The sequence below is a fragment of the Lactuca serriola genome, chromosome 4 (genome assembly GCF_051521515.1).
Source record: "Lactuca serriola cultivar US96UC23 chromosome 4, Lser_US96UC23_V15, whole genome shotgun sequence".
NCBI classification, from domain to species: domain Eukaryota; kingdom Viridiplantae; phylum Streptophyta; class Magnoliopsida; order Asterales; family Asteraceae; genus Lactuca; species Lactuca serriola.
Genome location: NC_136411.1, coordinates 200,725,526 through 200,746,774, shown reverse-complemented (window position 1 = coordinate 200,746,774; position 21,249 = coordinate 200,725,526). Strand labels below are relative to the sequence as shown.

General features: G+C 34.5%; 1 protein-coding gene across 1 annotated transcript; it reads right to left on the bottom strand.

Moving 5' to 3' along the window:
* Positions 1-738: 738 nt before the first annotated feature.
* LOC145103152 (putative xyloglucan 6-xylosyltransferase 3) lies at positions 739-2,623 on the bottom strand. The gene has a single exon (XM_079040698.1). The coding sequence runs from the start codon at positions 2,276-2,278 to the stop codon at positions 920-922; it is 1,359 nt and encodes a 452-aa protein (XP_078896824.1). The 5' UTR covers positions 2,279-2,623; the 3' UTR covers positions 739-919.
* Positions 2,624-21,249: the final 18,626 nt, after the last annotated feature.

Below are 21,249 nucleotides of genomic sequence, written 5' to 3'. Positions count from 1 at the left end.
AAATGGGTGCGAAACCAAGGGTTTGGTATTTAAGGAAATTTGAATTTCTCAAGGATCGTGTATGTATAATTTTTTTTATCAAGTATGGGTCAACAAGAAAACCAATTTGGATAATTTGTGAGGATATTTAATGTATTAAGCCCAAAACAATAACTACATAACATTTCTAGAGAGTATATGTTTTGTTAGATTTTTTAAGAGTACCAAAAGTGAGAAAATATGAATATATATATATACTAATCTATTCAAAAATTAGATATGGTTGACGTAAATTACAAAATCCTCTACTTTCCCCAAGTCTGATCATGTTCTCCATTGCATTTCAAGTCCATATACTTATTTATGTTCTTTTATCAAATAAACATATTATGTTGTGGCAAATTATCGACAAACTAACATTGCATTTGTCCTATTCACGACTTTGATTTGTGATTTGTAAACACACAGTACAAGCATCAGTACATTTTAGCTGCACATGTTTTAGAAATGTTTTCCTTAAAAGGCTGTTGAATTTTAATAACCTTAAGAACTAACGCTAAAAGAATCAACAACAATCAGATCTGATCAAGTACATGTCATAATGATCACAGAATCATCTCAACCATACATGTGATTTGCCAAAAGATTCTTCTAATTTGATCAAATGATTCAGATCAAAATCTTAGATCTTGATTACAATTGAAATAAATCAAACAACTAAGAAGCATGCCTACAAACAACAAAAAGAACAACAGCATATGATTAAAATTTCATGATTGGATTACTCCAACTATAGAAGATTTCATAGTAAAATTTAACAAAAGAATTCTACATTGTTTTGAACCAAATCAAATACATTAGTAATAAATTAAAACTATAAACTTGTTTAAAATTCAAAACCCACAAAAAGAACACCAAAACATTATCACCTGATCATGATTCAGTTGCTTATCCCTTGAGCCGAATGCCGAATATCAAACTGATCTACATACTCCAATGGAGTAACACTTTCGTTTCTGATCCTCTTGATTTTAGGACTCAAAAGTCCCCTGTGTCTGAATCCATATAACTTAAGCACTTGATTATCTGCAAAATTAAAAGCTCTTTCCATGCTACTCAAACACCTTTGAACTGGATAATCACCATAGCTTCCACAAGGCTTACACCCCACAAAATGAGTCACGAAAGGCCATCTTTCATCACCCAATCCAGGGTGATATTTCTCCATCATTTCTTCATATCGATCAACCAATCCAGCCCAATACCCATGAAGGAAATATGAATTTTCAACAAAAACTTTCTTCATCCATTCTGTTTTTGTAATCAACAAGTATATCAAAGCCGATTGATCATCAGCTTCAAATGCAGGTCGCCCTTTCAAATTGGCTGTCAAGATCTTCCCTGCTTCTTCACGAACAGGCCCTTTTGGCCCCATTGGTGCCCATTCATCGAGTAAATCCAAAGACCATTGACAATTTCTAAACAGAAAGCTCCCGGTGTTGAGTGCGATCCATGATTTTTGATTGAATAACAAATCTGGGTAGCCATGGATGACCATGTTATGATCTTTGTATTTGGATAATGGAATTTCAAATACCATATCTGTGAACAATGCGTCACTGTCCATCCACCAAATCCACTCGACTTCAGGATGAGAAAGCATCAACCTGCGAATCAATGGCAGTTTCGCCCAATACCCAGCAAGCTCTTTATCCAAATGAGCCATGTTATACACAATTTCGATCCCGTGAATCCTACAGTAATCAATCTTGTTCTTAATCGATTTCAGCAGGTAATGATCACCAATGGCGTTATCACAAGGGCTTGGTGGGGACCCAGTAACAAGCAAGATTCGAGCTTTACCATTAACGATATTAGGGAAATCTTGATTCCGACTGAGCCACAGACTTCGTTCTTCGTCCCAATTCGAGATCTTTGCACCAAGTGAGTAAGTGTCATTGAGATTGATTGTAGTTTGATCTAGATTCTCTTCTGGGTCATCCGGATCCTTGTCGGATCGGATCTCAGCCAGGATCCGGTTAGTTTCTTCGATAATTGCTTGGTTCTCTACATCATTGTCAGAAGAGAGCGACCCAAAACCAATTGTACCACGAAGAACAAGAATTGTAACTAAACCACAGAGAATTGTGATCTTGATGTTGTTAAGCGTTTTATGGATCTGACGGTTGCCGCCGCCGCGGAGGAGAGATCGGCTGCTCCGGGAGCCGCCGTTGGGGGCGGTGGAAGTGGGTAGCGTCGAAGCGCCTCTCTTTTGAGCAGTGAAACCATCTTGACCCATAATCCTTTAGAGAAAAAAAAAATGAAAACCCCAATTTCTCGATAAGGGGTTTTAGAGATTGAGATTTGTGTGGTAGAATCAATAATAGTTTATGAATCAAAAAACAAGTGATTGAGTTATGGGAAGATTCAATCTTCCTTCCATCATGGACAAAATCAAGAACTCAAAGATTATAATAATTAGAACGTGGGAGAGAGTAAGATGGTAGATGCAAGAAAATGGTAGATGCAAGAAGAGCACCGACTGTTTGTGTGTGTTTATGAGTGTGTGTCAGTACGTGTAAATTGTTTATGTAAAATAGCATTAAAAAGACCATGAAGAGACTTAGATTAAATACTAAATTGTAAGATTTTAAGAATGAAAACGAAGTGTTTTGTTTTAATGAACGCGTAAATCTTTTATGTTTTGCAGCTTGTTGTTTGTTCGAACTGTGTTTGACTAATTACCTTTAGACAGCTAATCACTTATGCATTAACCATTACAAATAATAACGCGTTCCTAAAAAGTACAATTCTATACATATAAAATCTTTCTAAGTTTCCAAAAACTTTCCTTAAAATTTTGTACGAAATTTGACTAGATATGCTAAAAAATATATTTATTTTATTATTCTTTTGTTTTATCAAGACTCTAAATATGTCAAAAACTTGTAGTCGGTTTGTAAAGATTTATTAGTTGTAATTTTCTTTTTGTAATCATTAACCAAAAGGTCCTAAACGGATAAAAGGAGCAGAATATATATTTGGACCTTAGAAATGGGGATAACAATGCTATTTATTTCAACTGGCTCTTTTTATAGATTATAGTTTGCAAATAAATAATAGAAATAGTTTATGTGGATGTCAAGAGTTTGTTATGCCGGTTTTTGAAAAACCTTTTTTAAGATTATGCATTTAAGTTTCCATTTTTTTTTTTTTTGCGGTAATGGCTCGTGTCTCTTTGTACTTTTGAATTTATTATATTTTTCTCTAATTTATTTCAATTAAGAAGGCAAAATTACTTTAATGGTCTTTATATTTTACAAAAAATTACAGATTTAATGTTTAATTTTTTTCTTGATAAACATGATCCATGCAATTTCGATTACTTAGTTTGGTTGTAATTTCTTTGGTTAGTATGGACGGAAATAATGTTGGCGGAAATAATTTTCAAGCGTAATTTGTGTTCAACGACTTTGGGGTTAAATAGAAATAACAGTACAAGGAATATACAATCAAATGAATAATTTAAAAAGAATAAATCAAATAATATATTCATGGAGAATATATTCAGTTATCTCCCCTCAAGTGAGACCGATGGTGGAACAACACGAAGTTTGTCATAGAAATATGCAAATAAGGAACCGACAAGAAGATTGGTGAAGATGTCGGCAACTTGAAGTTTGGTGGGGACAAATCTCATTTGACGTTTGTCATTGGATACAATTTCTCAGATGAAATGATAGTCAATTTCAATATGCTTGGCTCACTGCAACCGGATTTTGGCGAATGGAGATGTCACTTAAGTTGTCACATAAGATAGTAAGATCCCGTAGAAGATGGGTGATCCTAATAAGTTCAACAACTTGAGCGAGAGACATTTGGTTGCTTTTTTGCACTCCAAGAAACAAGGTTACCTCAAAAGAAATTTGAATAACCATAGGTATAACGTTGTGTTTCAATGCAACGTGTCCAATCCGCATCAGAGTAGCCAATTAAAGATGTAGATTTAGGGAAAGAAGAATGAAGACCATAAGAGATGGCGCCTTTACATATCGTAGAATGCGCTTGACCATCTGAAAATGATCAACTATTGGGCATGAAGGAACTGGCTAGGTTGGTTTACAACATAGGATAAATATAGTCGAGTGATGATAAGGTATTGTAATGCGCCAACTAAGGATCTATGTGTAGGATCTAAGTAAGGTGTGGCAGTGCTAAAAAAACATCATGTGTAGCAAGAGGGGTAACTACATGATTAGCCTCAAGGAGAGCGGCACGGGTAAGCGCGTCATGGATATATTTAGATTGATTTAGAAACAATCCATCAGAATTATATGTGACTTCAAGACCCAAAAAGTAATTTAGCGTGCCAAGGTCTTTGATTGCAAAACTCCCGATGTAGCCTTTTAATGAAACGAGAAATAAAAGTCTCGTCACTCCCGGTAAGAATGGTGTCGTCAACATAGACGAGAAGATATAAAAGACAAGATCCTTGTTGAAAAACAAACAAAGAGGTGTCAGATTGGCTGCATTGAAAACCTTGCTTGAGCAAACACGAGCTTACATGTTGAAACCAAACTCTTGAAGCTTGTTTTAGTCCATATAAAGCCTTATTCAGACGACATACATAATCTAGATGTTGTGGATCAACAAATCTATGTGGTTGTTCCATGAAGACGGTTTCAGATAAATGACCATTTAAGAAAGCATTTTTTACTTCAAGTTGATGAACAGACCAATGATTTTGTAACTTCAATAAATATAACGACTCGAACCATAGAAGCCTTGATTACAGGACTAAAAGTATGAGAAAAGTCAAATCCCAATACTTGAGTAAAACCCTTTGCCACAAGTCTAGTTAATAGTTTCATTTTATTTACTTTTTTTCCTAGTTTATTTTAGCTTATTTTGTCTCATTTTAGTTAGTCTTCATGCATGTTTTCACTTTTTGTTATTTTTCATCTTTACCACCTACTTTGTAGTCTTTTGAGCATAATTGCAAGACTTCTCGAAGACTTTTGAATATGGAGGATTATGGGAATGCGAAATCTTAAAGTTGGAGGCTTGTTTTTTATCTGTGGGCTTGAAGTAGTGCAATTAGGCCTTTTGTCAACATGTTGAAGGAAAAACATGGGCTTAATCTTGGATGATGGATGATGATGACATAAAGACAATTTAAGCTTTAGATGATCAAAGGATGCTATGGGCTATCTTGGAAGCAATCATGAGTTATCAAGAACCATGGATTTGGGTTGGATCATTTACAAGTGTATTGGACAGGAGAAGACCATTTAATTGGGCTAAATGGTCCACTCAACGAGACTCATGTGGTCCGTGTGAATGACCCAAATAGTCTGCATGAGGCGTGTATTGAATAATTCAGATTTTTGGTATTTCCTATACTTTAGGAAGTTTGGTGGGATACTTTTTGGTTACTTTCAGATCCGATTTTGAGCCATAATTTACTACACTTTTGAGTGAAGAAGGAAAGAGGAAGATAATTTACTCTCAAGAATATTTGAATATTTGTGGATTTTTCACCTTTCATCTTGTCGAATGCTTAGTATTTCTACCTTTAATCTTGTTTTCATGACTCTAACTATGTTAGGCTAAATAATATTTGTTTGACTTGGATTTTATTGCTTGGCTAATTTTGTTGTTCTGAAGGATATCATGAACTTGTGTTAAAGATCTATGATCATACTTCTATTAAAACTTCATTTATGTTTATGTATCTTTAGTCATGAATAGGGTATATGAATGTTATTTTTGTTGGTTAAACTCTTGGATAAGTAATAGGTCTTCAATTTCACAAGAAACAATTGGTTTAAATGTTTGTTTTCATTTCATTTAGACTACGTAAATATTATCTCCATAGTGGTAATGAAAAGTATGGATTACTCTTTGGACTTGGTGACTCTTAAAACCTAATGCTAATCGATTTTCACAAGATTACATGCTTCATTAGTTTTGTGACTTTGATTTAGGAAATGTACTATGAGCTTCTCTAGTCATTTTAATTAGAGTTGAGGCAAGTTAGGCTTATAAATTTCTATAGCCAAGTTAGATTGTAAACACAAGTATTGCATTTTGGTATTCCGATGATTATTTTTTAACCAAATGCTCACGAAATGAAAGTCCAATGTCAACCATATGTATATCACTGATTTAAAATCAAATCTTCTACTTGTTTATTTATATTTTCCAAACCTTATTGTAAACTTAGTTTCTTGAAAATCGCTAAACACTAATCCCCCTATTTTTATCTTATTGTCATTATATAAGTTTTTGTATACAAGATAATCATAGATTTATAAAATTAAACCAATTCTCATGGATATGATCCCCTTACCACTATACACTACTTAGTGTATAATATTTAGGGTGTTTATATTTGTTGGCCTCTACAACAACTACTATCCATATGACGATCATTAGATCCATCGGAATGAAATTTGGTTCGAAATACCCATTTGGAGCCAACCACATTTAAGCCTTTCGGCCTTGGAACGAGTGTCCATGTTTTATTTTGATGACGAATCAATATTTCATCTTACATAGCATCCTTCAAGTTTTGGTGGATTAAAGAAAATTTAAACCCTTTAGGAATGTTTTCTGCAAATAAGGCTAAATTCAATCCATTTGTGGTTACTGAGAGATGATTAAATATATACTTGGGTTTGACTATACCTTCTTTACCACCAGCTGTCATTGGATGTTGTGAAGAGGTGTTAGAAGGGGTCACTAGCCTGAACAATTGGTGGTGTTGGTGATGAAATGGTTTGACCCATAAGAGATGTGTTTGGTCCTACAAAAGAAGCATCAGACTCAATAATAGGAGCAGAAGCATTAAACTCAACAGAAGGAGTCGCCAAGGGGTTGGGTGTTGGAGATGGCAAGGTGGTTTTGTCAAATGGGACGAAGCATGTAATACATGGATTATTGGGGTAATTAGGAAACAATTTAGATGGTAGGGTTGAAGGTTATGTGGGTTGTGGTGTTCCATCACTATATTCGACCAGAAACAATTTTGCCAGATCAATATCTGGTACAACTGGCAAAAATCGACCAAAACCACCAACCTAACCCGAACCCAACCCAAAATTAGCGAGTTTGGTTGAGATTTTCAACCCATTTAAGTTAAATGGGTCAACCCATCTAACTCATTGAATTAAATAGGTTGGGTTGGGTAAAAATTGTCAACCCGTTTTCAACCTACCAACCCATTTAACTTTAATACATGCTTAATTTAATATTTATTTGAATATTATCATGTATTAATCGAAGTATTAATTTATAAATTAAAATGTTGTATTATTATTTTGTTTTAAAAGAATGTAATCTTAATTCCCATATTTTTTTCTTATCGCCGAAAATACTAACCACTCTCCAAAATCCCATTAAAATTGAATATTATTTATGTTTTTTGATCGATTTATTCAAATTTGTAAACTATGATTGAAATTTTATTTATGTTTGAAACTGATTTATATAGTATAACATTTAGTTATTGTATTTAATTTTTTATATTTTAAATAAGTAAACCAAATTTAACTTATTTATTTAATATGTTGGATCGAGAACTACATAAATGGGTCAACCCAGTGACAACCCATTTATCTATAAGTTTGGGTTGGGTTAGAAATATCAACACATTTAAATAATCAGGTTGGGTTGGGTTGATATTTTCAACCCAATTAATAAATGGGTTGAACTCGAACCCAACCCAGGTTGACCCATTGCCAACTCTAATATCTGGAGCCTTGCCAGAAAATGGAAAATTTTCTTCATCAAATCCGGAATGACAAATGATGTACACATGACTTGTTATCAGATCTAAACACTTGTAACCTTTATGGTGAGAACTACATCCAATAAAAATACATTCAATACTTCTTGGTTCAAGCTTATGAGATGAATACAGCCTCAAGTATAGGAAAACTTGTTAGCCAAATACATGAAAATTAGTGTAGTTTGGAGTGGAGTGATTTAAAAGCTTGAACAGAGATTTATTGGCTAAGACTAGACTTGGAAAACGATTGACGATGTTGGCGGTAGAGAAAAAACATCCAACTAAAATTTAACAGGAACATTTGCACCAAACAAAAGCGTTAAGCCAGTTTCAGTTATATTGCGATGCTTTCTCTTAGCACGACCATTTTGTTGCAAGGTGTAAGGACAAAAATAGTTGGTGGTGAGTACCATTTTCTAAGAGGAGTTGATTGACTTGATGATTAAAAAATTCGGTACCACTATCACTTTGAAAAACTTTTTGTTTGCAAGACAATTGCATTTGAACAAACACAAGGAAAATTTTTAATATCCCAAAAAAATTCAGATTTGGACCTTAAAGGATAAAACCATGTGAAATGAGAGAAATCATCTATAAAAATGGCATCGTAACTAAATCCTTTCGTAGAGGTTATCAGGGCGGGCCCCCATAAATCACAATGAACCAAATCAAGAACTTGCAAAGAACTCTTTTCATTTAAATTGAAAGGTAAACGATGTTGTTTAGAAAGTTGACATGAAGAACAAATCACAGGTTTAGGTAAAAGTGAAGTAACAACTAAACAATAGTTTTTATTTAAATGAGAAATAATCTCAAATTCTACATGAGCCAAACATTGATGCCATGTCTTGAACAATGCTTTGGAAGAAGGAATACTAGAATCTAATAAAGCTTGATGCTCATAACTTAAGATGTAAACCCCATCCTTATTTTTTCCTTTTTCCAATATTTCATTGGTTTGGGTGTCCTAAATAGCAAAGTAATAACGAGAAAAATGACATCAACCAGTAAGTCACTGGTAAGTTTACTCACAGAAAGTAGATTCTTTTTGAGATGTGATACGGAAAGAACATAACACAAAGGCAATCTAGAAGAAAGTGATGTAGTTCCAACTCAAAAGACTGGATGAATAGTACGATTATCGAAGGCAACATGTATGGACCATGATAGGGTGTGGAAGAGTCCACATGAACCAGTAAAGGAGCCATATAGGTTGTAGCACTCGAGTCTACATACCAATCAGGTGTGAAATTTGTTAAGCAATAATCTGATTGAAAGGCATGGGTCACTACTAGAAAAACACCCTTTTACGACACTCATTGCGCGTTGTAAAAGGCTCAGATGACGCGCAAATGCGCGTCAAGAAAGGCCCTGTCAAAAAGAGTGACGACGTGCATTTACGATGCTCATTTACGACGCGCAATTACGACACGCAATGCGTATCAAGGAAGGCCCTGTCATAAAGGAAGACGACACGCATTCGCGTGTCGTAACCTTACGACGCGCGTGTTAATGACACGCAATGCGTATCAAGAAAGCCCCTGTCAAGAAAGGTCATGTCATAAATGAAGATGACACACATTTTTGTGTATCGTAAATTTAAATGTTAAAAAAATAAATTTATATATTTATTAATTTTTAAATTAAATTTGCATTTAATTTCTCATAATAGAAATAAAATACCATATACAAAAAATACAATCCATTGCATAATATAAAATAAAATTTCATACTCAAAAAATAAAATAAATTGCACAAATTATAATGTCATACAAATGTTAAACAAAAATAATACATTGCTAACATGGGTTATACATTCCTATAAAACTAACAAATAATCATACAACTCTGTTTCTTACTGGAAAGGAATGCCAAACATGATTACAAGTCTCCCTTAATCTTGATTACTCACCTGCTTAAGTAGAATGCTGTTGTTGAGAAGATTACCTAGCAACAGAGAAAAACACAACACCTCTCCTACAATCACAACATCATTTATAAAAAAAGGGTTGTCAATTACTTTCATTAAGACTTATCATTCAATCACAAAAATATTAAATAAAAGGGTGAAAAAAATAACTTAATTTTGATAAGTTGATCTCCCTTAGAGCAAACACAGCTAAAGCATTGAACAAGACCCTAGGGCCTTCTTCTAATGTAAACACAATGCTCGTCTGCAAAATTGAGGCGATAAAATAAAATTTGAATATTGTTTGGGTAGTTTATATATGATTTGATAATTTGATTTAAAATATAATAAAATAAGTTATCTTTTTTGTTACCTTATGGGGCTTGTCAATTCCTGGGATTATAGGTTCTCTTGCTAGTATTAGAAAATGAGTTATGTTATCTAAATCATCTTGAACATTCAATATAACAATTGTAAGACAAAAGGATAAATGTATATTTGAAAATACTATGAGATGTGATTTTTTTAATGTTATCAATCCATAAATTAAGCGCAACAAATAGTTACCTATCTTTTTTGAAAACTTTTATAGGGGTATAATGACCGAAATGCCCTTGTATTTATATACATGTTTACAAATATAACTTTAATAACTAGGTGACACCTGGATTGTTTGTGCTAGAATATCAAGCCCAATTTCAACAGCCCGAGAACTTGCAACTGCTTTAGTGTCTCGTATGGATTCCGAGGCTACAATCTATTAAAAAAAACTCTTAACAAATTTTAAACAAAGAAAAAAACACAATATTAAAAGTTTAAACGCAAGAATTAGCAACTAGTTTCATTTACCTATCCATAGTTTCAGTTTATAGTAATCAAAATATAATAATAAAGAAAAAAGTTGAGAAGAACTTACAGCTTCTACCATCAAACAATGAGTCAGCACTAGCTTCAATTACTTGATATGTTCCAGCAACAATGTCCATAATAAGTGTAGCCATTTGAGACATGAGGACCATATGGTAAACTCCCAATTCCATCAGTTCTTTGGCTCTTTTCACAGTTGCAGCTGTGTTTGATGACATTGCTAACTCCAGAAGTTCCAATGAATTCTGATCAGAGACAACTCCTACCTACAATCAACTCCAAAAGAATCAGTAAAAAGTTTGAATAAAAAGTTACAAGGATCGAGAAACCAGTAGATTAGGTACTTACAAGTTCATTTCCAGCCTCTGAAGCGTCTTCATCTTTTTCATTACTTTGAAAATACTATGAGATGTGATTTTTTTAATGTTATCAATCCATAAATTAAGCGCAACAAATATGTTATCATCCTGAACATGTCACCAATTAATAAAAAATGCGCACCTGTAGTCAGGCCTCTGTGATGAACTTTAGTTGTGATTCAGGCTGGCACTGCTTGTCACTCAGCTTCTCAAGCTACAAAAACAAAAATTAAATCTATTTGTTACAGATTTAATAAAAAAAACTAGAAGACGTATAAAATATATAAAAAATGGCATACATGTGTGCTTTGCATTTGCTGAAGATTTGCCAGGGCCTTTTGTCTAGACTGCAGAACAGAAAACAATAATTATCCTGTTAAAACTTATAAATTATAAAACATCGTATAAAAGTCAAGAGATTTTTTATATAAATAGAAACGATATTATAAGTTATAACAATAATAATGTAAGCTTATGAATTGGTTTGTAGCCCATCTTTCATAATAATGAGTGTATCTTTCTAAAGAGTTTTTAGCCATCTCTCTTCGTTTCACTGTGTCATCATACTGCAGACAACAAAATACACAATATTTATTATTTAATAACTTCAATTCAAATGTGTAAAAGATTTATTAAATGATATATATATATATATATATATATATATATATATATATAATGGTGTTGGTGGTGTTGTTGACATTCCTCAACACATCCATGGCCTCAGACACGTTTGCTTTCATAGCATCTGGTGACTCCAACAAATGTAACACTTCTGTTTGATCCATCTCCAAAAGCATTCCTGTTACTTTAGCAGCATTCTCAGGTTCCAACTGATCCACCAGTGGATATAAACTCTCACCCATCATCTGTGTTACTTTAGCAGCATTCTCAGGTTCCAACTGATCCACCAGTGGATATAAACTCTCACCCATCATCTGTCCATTCATTTAAAACACATATCATATGTTAACACCCTGATTTAATTATTAGAGTAAGTTCCATATTTGGTCCCTATGCTTTACACAAAATTGCAACTTTAGTCCGAATAATTAAGAAAATGTAAAATAACATACATACTGTCCTTTGCTGTTCAGGAGGGGCATTAGCAAGGGAAGAAGCCAAAGCTGTAATTGGCATTGGCTGGCCCATTGCTGCACCTGCATCCCGAGGAAACATGCCACCATTGAGATTTGAATCCGGTGCATTGCGACCCGGGTAACAATACATGTGTCCTCTTGGAAACATCTAACAAAAACAAATGGAAATACGTTACTGTTTCTTGATTTTTAGCCATTTAAAAAATGATAAACAAATAAATAGTATAAAATACCTGCTGTTGCATCATGAGAAGAGGTTGTTGAACAGTGCCTGCACCACGCCTGCCAGTGCCGCTAAGGCGTTGACCTTGTTGGGCAACAACAATGTTTTGAAAACCGGACCGGCCATTGAACCGGTCGTATTACCGGTTCATGGTTCAAATGGTTCGACCGGTTGGACCGGCCCTTAAAACCGGATGAACCGTATATATATATATATATATATATATATATATATATATATATATATATATATATATATAAGAACTATTAAAGTGAACAACTAATATATCGATTTAATTATTGTAGATTTTTATATGAAGTTGTTATAAATAAGTTCATTTGTAACATATAACAAACAGCTTCTTGGATGGATGGTTAAGTTGCTTGGCTTTTGTTGAAGTATTTCCATTGTTGGATAGTTCAAAACTTGTCATCAACAAGTAGTATTTTATTTAGCAGAACCCATACTATCCCACATCGTTGGCATGATAAAACATACATCAATTTCAACTATACAAAACGATTGCTCATATCCTTTAATGTCTAAGCTTGGAGGTATCCCACATCGGGTGGGACAAGAAACCTTTGCCAACTTAATACTTTATATAACCAATCAGTTGGGTTGCTGTTTAGTGCGCTAAACTGAGTTGAAAGCACCGAACCGTAGTTTTCAATGGATTGGACTAGTACGGTTGAACCGCCGTTCATAAAAAACCGGCGGTTTAAAACGGTTTGGTGTAAAAGCGGTTTTCAAGCACTAAAAAACCAGTAACCTGGCCGGTCGAACCGGCCGATCTGGTCCGGTTTTCAAAACAGTTGGCAGCAACAGGCAGAAAGAAGTTTGACATTGGGCCCCCAACTGGCCTCATTCCAGGGACCAACTGTTGGTGGTAACCAAAACCCACCTAAAAATAATTAACAAAATCTTACTTACTTTAGTGTATTTTATTTAATCAAGAAAAAAGGGAAAATAACAATTGTTGTTGCTAACCAAAACCCACCTTTTGATTAATTAGTTTCTATTCATCTTTTTGCATCAAAGATGTAAATCTGATTTTATATGTTCTGATCTGTAAGTCTTATTTATTTATTTATTTTTAAATTCTTTATTTCAAAAAAATATTGTCTCAATCTTCATCACTAATAATAGCACCAAATAACCCAACATAGCCATGAGTTCAATTCTATCAGCAGTTTTCACAAAGAACTCGTGCATAACTCAAAAGTGATCCATTAAGCTAAATGAAAAAATTGCCTTTTGACCAAAAATGTTAAAAGACAAGAAGATTACCTCAGTAATTAACATTGTTGACAGCATAAAGGGTAGCGCCAGCAACCACTAGAAAATGACCCTTGATAGGGCTACTTCCGCTTTCTAAAATTATACAAAAATACAAATTAGAAGTAGAGCTAAAACTATACGTTGAATTCACATATTATATAATAAATTTATATGAAAATTCATTTTGTTTCCAGTATGAAGATGGTTACTTGAATTTCTTTTGCCAATTTTGTCCCACCAACATGCTTCTGTGTTGCTCTACCATTAAATACAAATCTAAATGCAGTGCAAGCTTCCACGTCTTTAAAAATCTACATGAAAAAAATAAGATGTAAATAATGCAAGTTATATAAACAATAAAAACTTCATGGTTGAATGTTCCTTTGCAAATATATAAATACAACCGTTTTACCTTATTAATATTTACATCATTCAATTCATATGAAATGGAAAAACTCGGGACTAGACCATCATTTAGTGTTAACCTGTAAATCACATAAATAAATAAATAAATATATAAAAATAATTAACTCAAATAGAAGAAAAACTATATTTTTTTTTCAAACATCGAACAAGTTTTCAGTAGGAACCTTTGAGTCATTAAGTCAAGATAAATGAGATCAACACTGTGGCAACCATTCATACTCTTCAGAGTGTCTATAGCCCAGAGCTAAAGATACTTTGTCACTCTCAATTTGACTCTCCATAAACCATACAAAGGGTAAGGAAGTAGAATATCAAATAAGATATGAAAAGGGGACAAGGTTTAGGGTTCTGTACTCTTGAATGTCCTTCATATTGACTGACATTGACTCACTTGGAAGGTTTTTTGGCAGGAAGTTTGCCTTAATTCTTCAGATGCAAGTGATTTTACCCTTTTCTACATAATAAAAAAATAAGAAAGGAAAAAAAGTAAAGGGTAAGAAAGTAAACTTCTTAATTGAAATGAGAAATTTGTAATAATCTGCAAGTAACATCCATTATTTAGTTCAGTGCATTCAATCATCAACAAAAAGACAATAACTTAATAGCTACCTGTGGAAAATACATGTTGCTATGTCCTGTTTCCTTGAATTTAATATTCAAATAATCCTGTAAAAGGATATCCAAAAGTCAACAACTCCCTACAAGATTACTCCGTCGAATCCAGATGATAAACAAGAGCTACAAATTTGCTTTCAAGTGTATGCTTATGTTTCCAATGGTAAATAGAAATCCCATATTTGGCTACGTTATAGAGAGTGATCTAATCTATGAATATATACTGCTTTTGGTCACAAATGAGTCTGAATGTAGAAAAAGTTGTTGGTTTTAGCTTCAAACAAATCAGAATTGACTGCATTTAAGTACAAAGAAGTACTATAGGAAACGTTGCATATATTAAAATACTGAGAAAATCTAGGTTAAATTTGGAAGAAGGTAAAAAAAATAAAAACCAAACAGCTAGAGCTTAACAAGTTCGTCTCAAAACAAACAAAAGACCTACCTGATACACTTCTTAATATGTTGCTTGTACTTCTCAACCTATGCAGCTGACGACGCAATCACAACCAAATCAAGGCCTGACAATTTGTACTTTGGATAAATTATTAAGCCATATATAGCTATAAAAACAGATTCAAAATAATAGGAAATAGCTACCTATCTCCTTCACTATTCACAAGACGATATGCATTTATATTGGTAGAAGGGAGCCCCAAGCTCTTACTTAATCTGATGACTACATCTATTCTTGTTTCAAGCAGCTTTTCCACATTCAATGCACAAGAAGGATCTCTTTTCCATTCAATTCATTCATTCCATCCATATATTAATTAAAATAATCTTAATTCATCTAACAGTTTTTTAATTTGACTTGAGTAATGACAGAATACCATGATACTTCCTCCTCTAGCTGCATGAACCTCACACAAAACATAGAGAACGAGTTGTACAAGCCCCAACCGATTGGCTTTTGTGTCCCGTCAGCCACCAGCACAACTTCACCAGTTTTTGGGAGTGGTCTACCAATAATTCTATCAAATGCACCGCTGTCAACCATTGGGCTTCCATCACGAAACAATTATGTTTTCCCTTTTTCAGGATAACCTTTGCAACACCTGCAAATTCCATGTTACCATTGTGAAAGGTATATGCTAACTGCTAAGGGTTACGCCTATATATGAAACCCATAACCAAGTTTTAAAAATCATACAGACTATGCTTCCTGACACACGCCAGGTGCATGAAAACCTATATATTTATAAAACTAAAATTAATTGCTTTAGGTTTTGGTGACATAAACAACCAACATCAATCAATTGTGACGGGTAAAATTAATTGGTTCCATTCGCGGGTGTGCCATTCAGAATAATATGAAAAAACCCAAAAAAACCCACATAAGCTTAAGACTTACGACTAACAGAAGGGCATTCACATCTTTAGATTTACCTGGGCTCATTGTCCTCATATGCAAGCAACAGTAATGTTCCACCTTTAAAATGGACAGAATCCAGAATAATAGGAAGCATCTTCTCAGCTCCTGCTGCTTTTTCGCCATTAGCCCCCCTTCCATAAGTTCAACAACAATACCTTCAAATTTTTGGACAACCTCCGACTTAATCTTTTCAATGGAACCAACAACCAAGTTTGACCACAACTCTTTTTTTTTCCAATTCAAAGCTTGGTCAAGTGAAAACTGGTCTCGTCCAACACAGATGGTGGAAAACAACATGAAAATTCCTCTACGGTGATGATAGGCTAGGGTTTTAGAAAGAATGAAGAGAGGAAATGTTTAGAGAGAGAGAGAGAGAGAGAGAGAGAGAGAGAAATTCAAAATAAGGTATGGATGATTGTGATCTTCAGAGATGACGTACACTTCTCTAAACCATATCAAGGCGAACCCATACCATCTAGAACTGCAAAACAGAGGAAATGATCATCTTTTCCTTCAAGCCCATAATAAGGTTAATGTATTTTGAAAAGACGTTAAGAACAGTACCACATCTCCGATGCATCCTCCTCTCGGCCTTAAACTCTCTTCTCTCTCTTTCTGCTCGTTTTTTCTTTTCTTTCCCATTTTCTGTTCAGTCTTGCCGCGCACACACACATACCATCTAGGAAGTAGGACGACGTCAAAAATGGTGGAGGTGATAGTCGGCAGTGGCTGGTTTAGGGCTTTTAGAGAATATGAGATATTTTTGTTTAGAGAGAGAAAGTGGAATCGATGAGAATGTAAGCTTCGGTTACTGTATACCAAAAAAATTGATGTAAGCTTGAATGAAAGTAGAATCGATAAGAGTGTAGAGAGCCCCAAATTGAAACCTTGTCCAGTAGAATCGATTTGAGAGTGAGTGTTGGATTTATTGCTTCCCTTTCCCGGTTCACTTACCCTTTAGTTACCCTAGTCGACCGATTCAAGCTTTCACGAAAAACCCTAGGTAGCAACTGATAGAGACAAGAAGGATGGGGAGAAGGTAGGATTGGATTCGATTTCAAAGAGTAACACTAGATTTCAATGAAAACCCTTTCCTGGTTCGCTTGACCTTTGGTTACCTCAGTCGATCGATTCAAGCTTTCATAACCCTAGGTAGCGACCGAGAGAGACAAGAGGGAAAGGAAGGTGCGTTGATGATCTGGGCAAGAGGGAAATAAGAAAAAGATGTGGGGTTTTTAATTTTTTAGGATTTCATTTTCCCCCGGATGGAACGCGCGTTCCATTAAAATTTATAAAGCGACATCTTTAGACGACACACACTTTATTATAGGTGCCCTCCGTGTTTTCTTTTTCGTTTAGACACTAATTTAAGGGCATGCAATAATGCGTGACATAAATCCTTAATTTTTTTGAAGAGACGATACTTTTTTAATGTTACTCTATTTTGCGTAACGTAAATCAGTGAGTGTCATTGTTTGCGCGTCGTAAAAGGGTCTTTTTCTTGTAGTGGGTAAGATTCACTATGGAATAAGAGGATTAGCAATCATAATTTGGTAAGTCGGGACATATATTAGCATAAGGACCATCATGCCTGCATAATTGGAAATGAGGAGGATGCCGGCCTCAACCATGACCTCTTGAGGAATGGTTACGACCACCAGAAAAACGTCTAGACTTACTACGTCCACGGGAAGAAGATGAGTGATTAGTAGGATGATGAGTGGTATTGAAGGCAACAGTAGACAATGATGGTCTGTGTAAGGATGCAATGAACAATTTATGACGTCTCACAAAGGCTAGCAAGTCATGATAAAGAGGACAAGGTAGAACGACTCTGTGGGCTGTTGAGAAAGTCTCAAAAACCTGGTCCTAATCCATGCAGGATCTAATGGGTCTTGTCATCATCGAAGATAAAATGATCAAATCGTAGTTAGTTGATCATAAAGATAACTGAATTTCCTACCATACTAAAAAATGGAAAGAGAGAGAGAGAGAATATTTTCTTAATTTTCGGAGAGAATCCTTGAGGTTTTGGGCCCTTTCAGAAGAAAAGTGGATGTACGTGGCTTCCAGTGCACCCCATAAGGATCGAGAAGTGGTAACACCGATGACCTTTGTAACATCCAAAAAATCATATTTGAATTTTTCAAAAACAACCCATTAACTATAAAGTGTTTAAAAAACCCATTGTTTCAAAAGTATAATCATAATCAGAGTGCCCCAAGATCCAATATCATAAAAACAAGAAGATGGGCATGATCACGCCTTAGCCTTGCCCCGATCATATGAAGTACTTGAAACATAAACTTAAACCATAAGCCAAAGCTTAGTGAGTTCCCCCCAAAGTACCACACACAACCATACAAATAACAACATGCATAAATGAGCCTACATCCTGAATGGACCACCGTACTAGGCCTACAACCTATCTGGACCGCTCCCAGAGCCTTCAGCATGACTCGACTGCTGTGTCGGGCCTACATTCTATCTGGACTGCTCTTCTATCTTTTTGCCTGACTGGACCGCCTTGCAGATCTTTATTCTATTCGGACTGCCTTGGGTATCTTGGCTTTCAGCACAAAGCATGATCGCCTCAACCCAACCGACCGTAACATATCAACATATTTCATAACGATAAATAGCTAGAAAATACAGGTAGTCCTAAACATCTACAAGTCTAACACATATCTAGTAATATAGGTAATCATACAGTTCTACCAGTCTAATGCATATCAGTAATCATTAGGTAATCAAACAGATCTACCGTATACTCTACATAAAACCTATCAATATACCAAGATATCCAATCCATTGGGCCAACCTTGGTGCCTTTGACCCACAAGTACAATGAGGAAAACTCATGTCTCAGTCTGAAATGATTGTTGAACAGTACACAACTCCGAAGAATAAGGCTTAGAAACCTAGATTTGATCTATGCATAAAGAACTAAAAAGCATGGAAATTGAGGACTTACAAAAGTCCAGAAGATGCCCGACAAGAAGATGAGAAGATTCTCTTATTGAATCCAAGACCAAATATCACCTTACTCTCCCTTTAATACCTAAAAATCAACACCAAAGGCTCAAAAGGCAAGTTGGAGGTTAGGGTTTTCTTGGAGGCTAAGAGAGTCTGATGGAGGCTGAGGGTGAGAAAACCTAGCCATCCCATTCCCTTAAATAGGGAAACCCCGAAGATTAGGGTTTCTCATTTAATCACCACCACGTTGTGGCTATAGGTCGACACACTATGGTGGTCATCAAAAACCCATGATACAAAATGCTCTGCCATGTTTGTGGTGATACTCCACCATGCTTTAGCCATTCCAATAAAGTGTTGGATTAGTGTCTAAGTCCATAACTATTTTGGTATGTACTTGACCCGATAGTGCATGGTCCTTTTGGGTTGCCTTCACCAAAGCAACTTGATAGGATGGATTATGGAGAGAAAGGATTAAATATGATTTATTAATATATTATGAGAATAATATATTAAAGGAGAAATCATATTGTTTAATTAATATTAGTTAATAATTAATTGGTAATTAGTTTTGTGACTAAAAGAGATTAATGAAACTTAAGGGACTGAAATTATAATTATAGGATAATTGCAATTTGGGCCATGGATTGCCTTATATGAAGGAGTGGACGAATTCTATGGGGAAGTCCATAAGAAATCGTCCAAGGCCCTTAATTAAAGGAGTCCATGGGTTGCTTAGGGCTTAAGCATCCAAATTAGGGTTTCCTTGTTAGATAACCCTAATAGCCTCCTATATATAGATCCCTTATGCCTCAAAAACGTGGACAAGACTCCTCTAGGGTTTGTAGATGTTTTTGGGCAGCCTCCATCCTCTCTCCTATTCATCCTCTTGCTTATGGTGTTTGTGAACCATTAGAGGAGTGACAATTGTGACTCTAAGCTTTCTATAGTCAATACAAGGAGATTTGGGATTGTTATTACTACATAACAATCAAGGTAACATCTTAAACCCATTCTCATGTTAATATGATTACTTGTATGCTAGAATTATGGTTTATAGTCTTGGATAACTTGTATGTACAATAGAGAAACCTAGATCCAAGCATTAGGGTTTGTATGAGCACATAGGATGTTCTTAGGACCAAAACCCATCAGTGGTATCAGAGCCTAGACTGGTTTCAATTGTATTGATGCATTACATGTTCAAAAATTCGATTTTTGGGTTTCTGGAGGCTGGAATTGCCGAGTCCATAGCTGAACTCGCCGAGTCCATGCAGACTCGACGAGTCTAAGCCTGACTCGTCGAGTCAACTCGTCAGATGGGGATATCTTCGCGATTTCTTGCTGTTTTTGCTTATGGATAGTTACCTTATCATGTTAGATCAATATAAATCCGATTTTATGATATATTTGACTATATTATTGATCTAATTGAAGATATTTATCAATTAATAAGATAATTGTTTCCTTGTGTGATAATTGTTTAATTATTTTGACTAAATTGATAAATTGTTTTGCAAGAAATCATTAAATAAATCAAATATGGATAATTATGTGATTAATTGTTAATTTAGATTATTTTTTATTTGATCCTTGTGGTTATGAAAAGTTTCATATTTTCCCCTTAGGTTTTATAGTTTAAATTTGAACCCAAAAGTTTTGTTGTTTTGAAATTTAAATAGTTGAAACACTAATGTTTTGAAAAAGGTTTCAAAACTTGCCCTCAAGTTTTGGAATTTAAATTTTGATTAATAGTTTAATTCGATGTATATTTAAATTCTAAACCCTAATGTCTTGAAATGTTTCAAAACTTTCCCTCAAGTTTTGGAATTTAAAAGTTAATTAAAAGTTTAATTAGGAATGTTAAATTCTAAAACTCTAGTATTGTTTTGAAAAAGTTCAAATCACACCCTTATGGTTTTATTAATTAATTAAGGTGTATAATTAAAAGAGGTTTAATAAATCCATAAAAGTTTAGGGTTACAATTTAATTGAATTAAAAGTATAATTGTTAAATTAGACCACCTAGTATTTTGAAAGTATAAAATACACCCTGTACTATATATAACATTAAAAGTCTAACATTATATATATATATATATATATATATATATATATATATATATATATATATATATATATATATATGTATGAGTAAAAGTCAGTCTTACCGTTAGTAGGCCTCATTCACGAAGCTGGTCTATAAGGGGTGTGTAAGGAAATTGCCTATAAAATGGCGATTGAATGGGTATCCACTCTTACCCACTGCACTCTTGACTAGTGGAGGGTCGTTAGCCGAACGGGTAGGATAGGACAAAACCTTTCATTATAAGTATGATAAAGTATA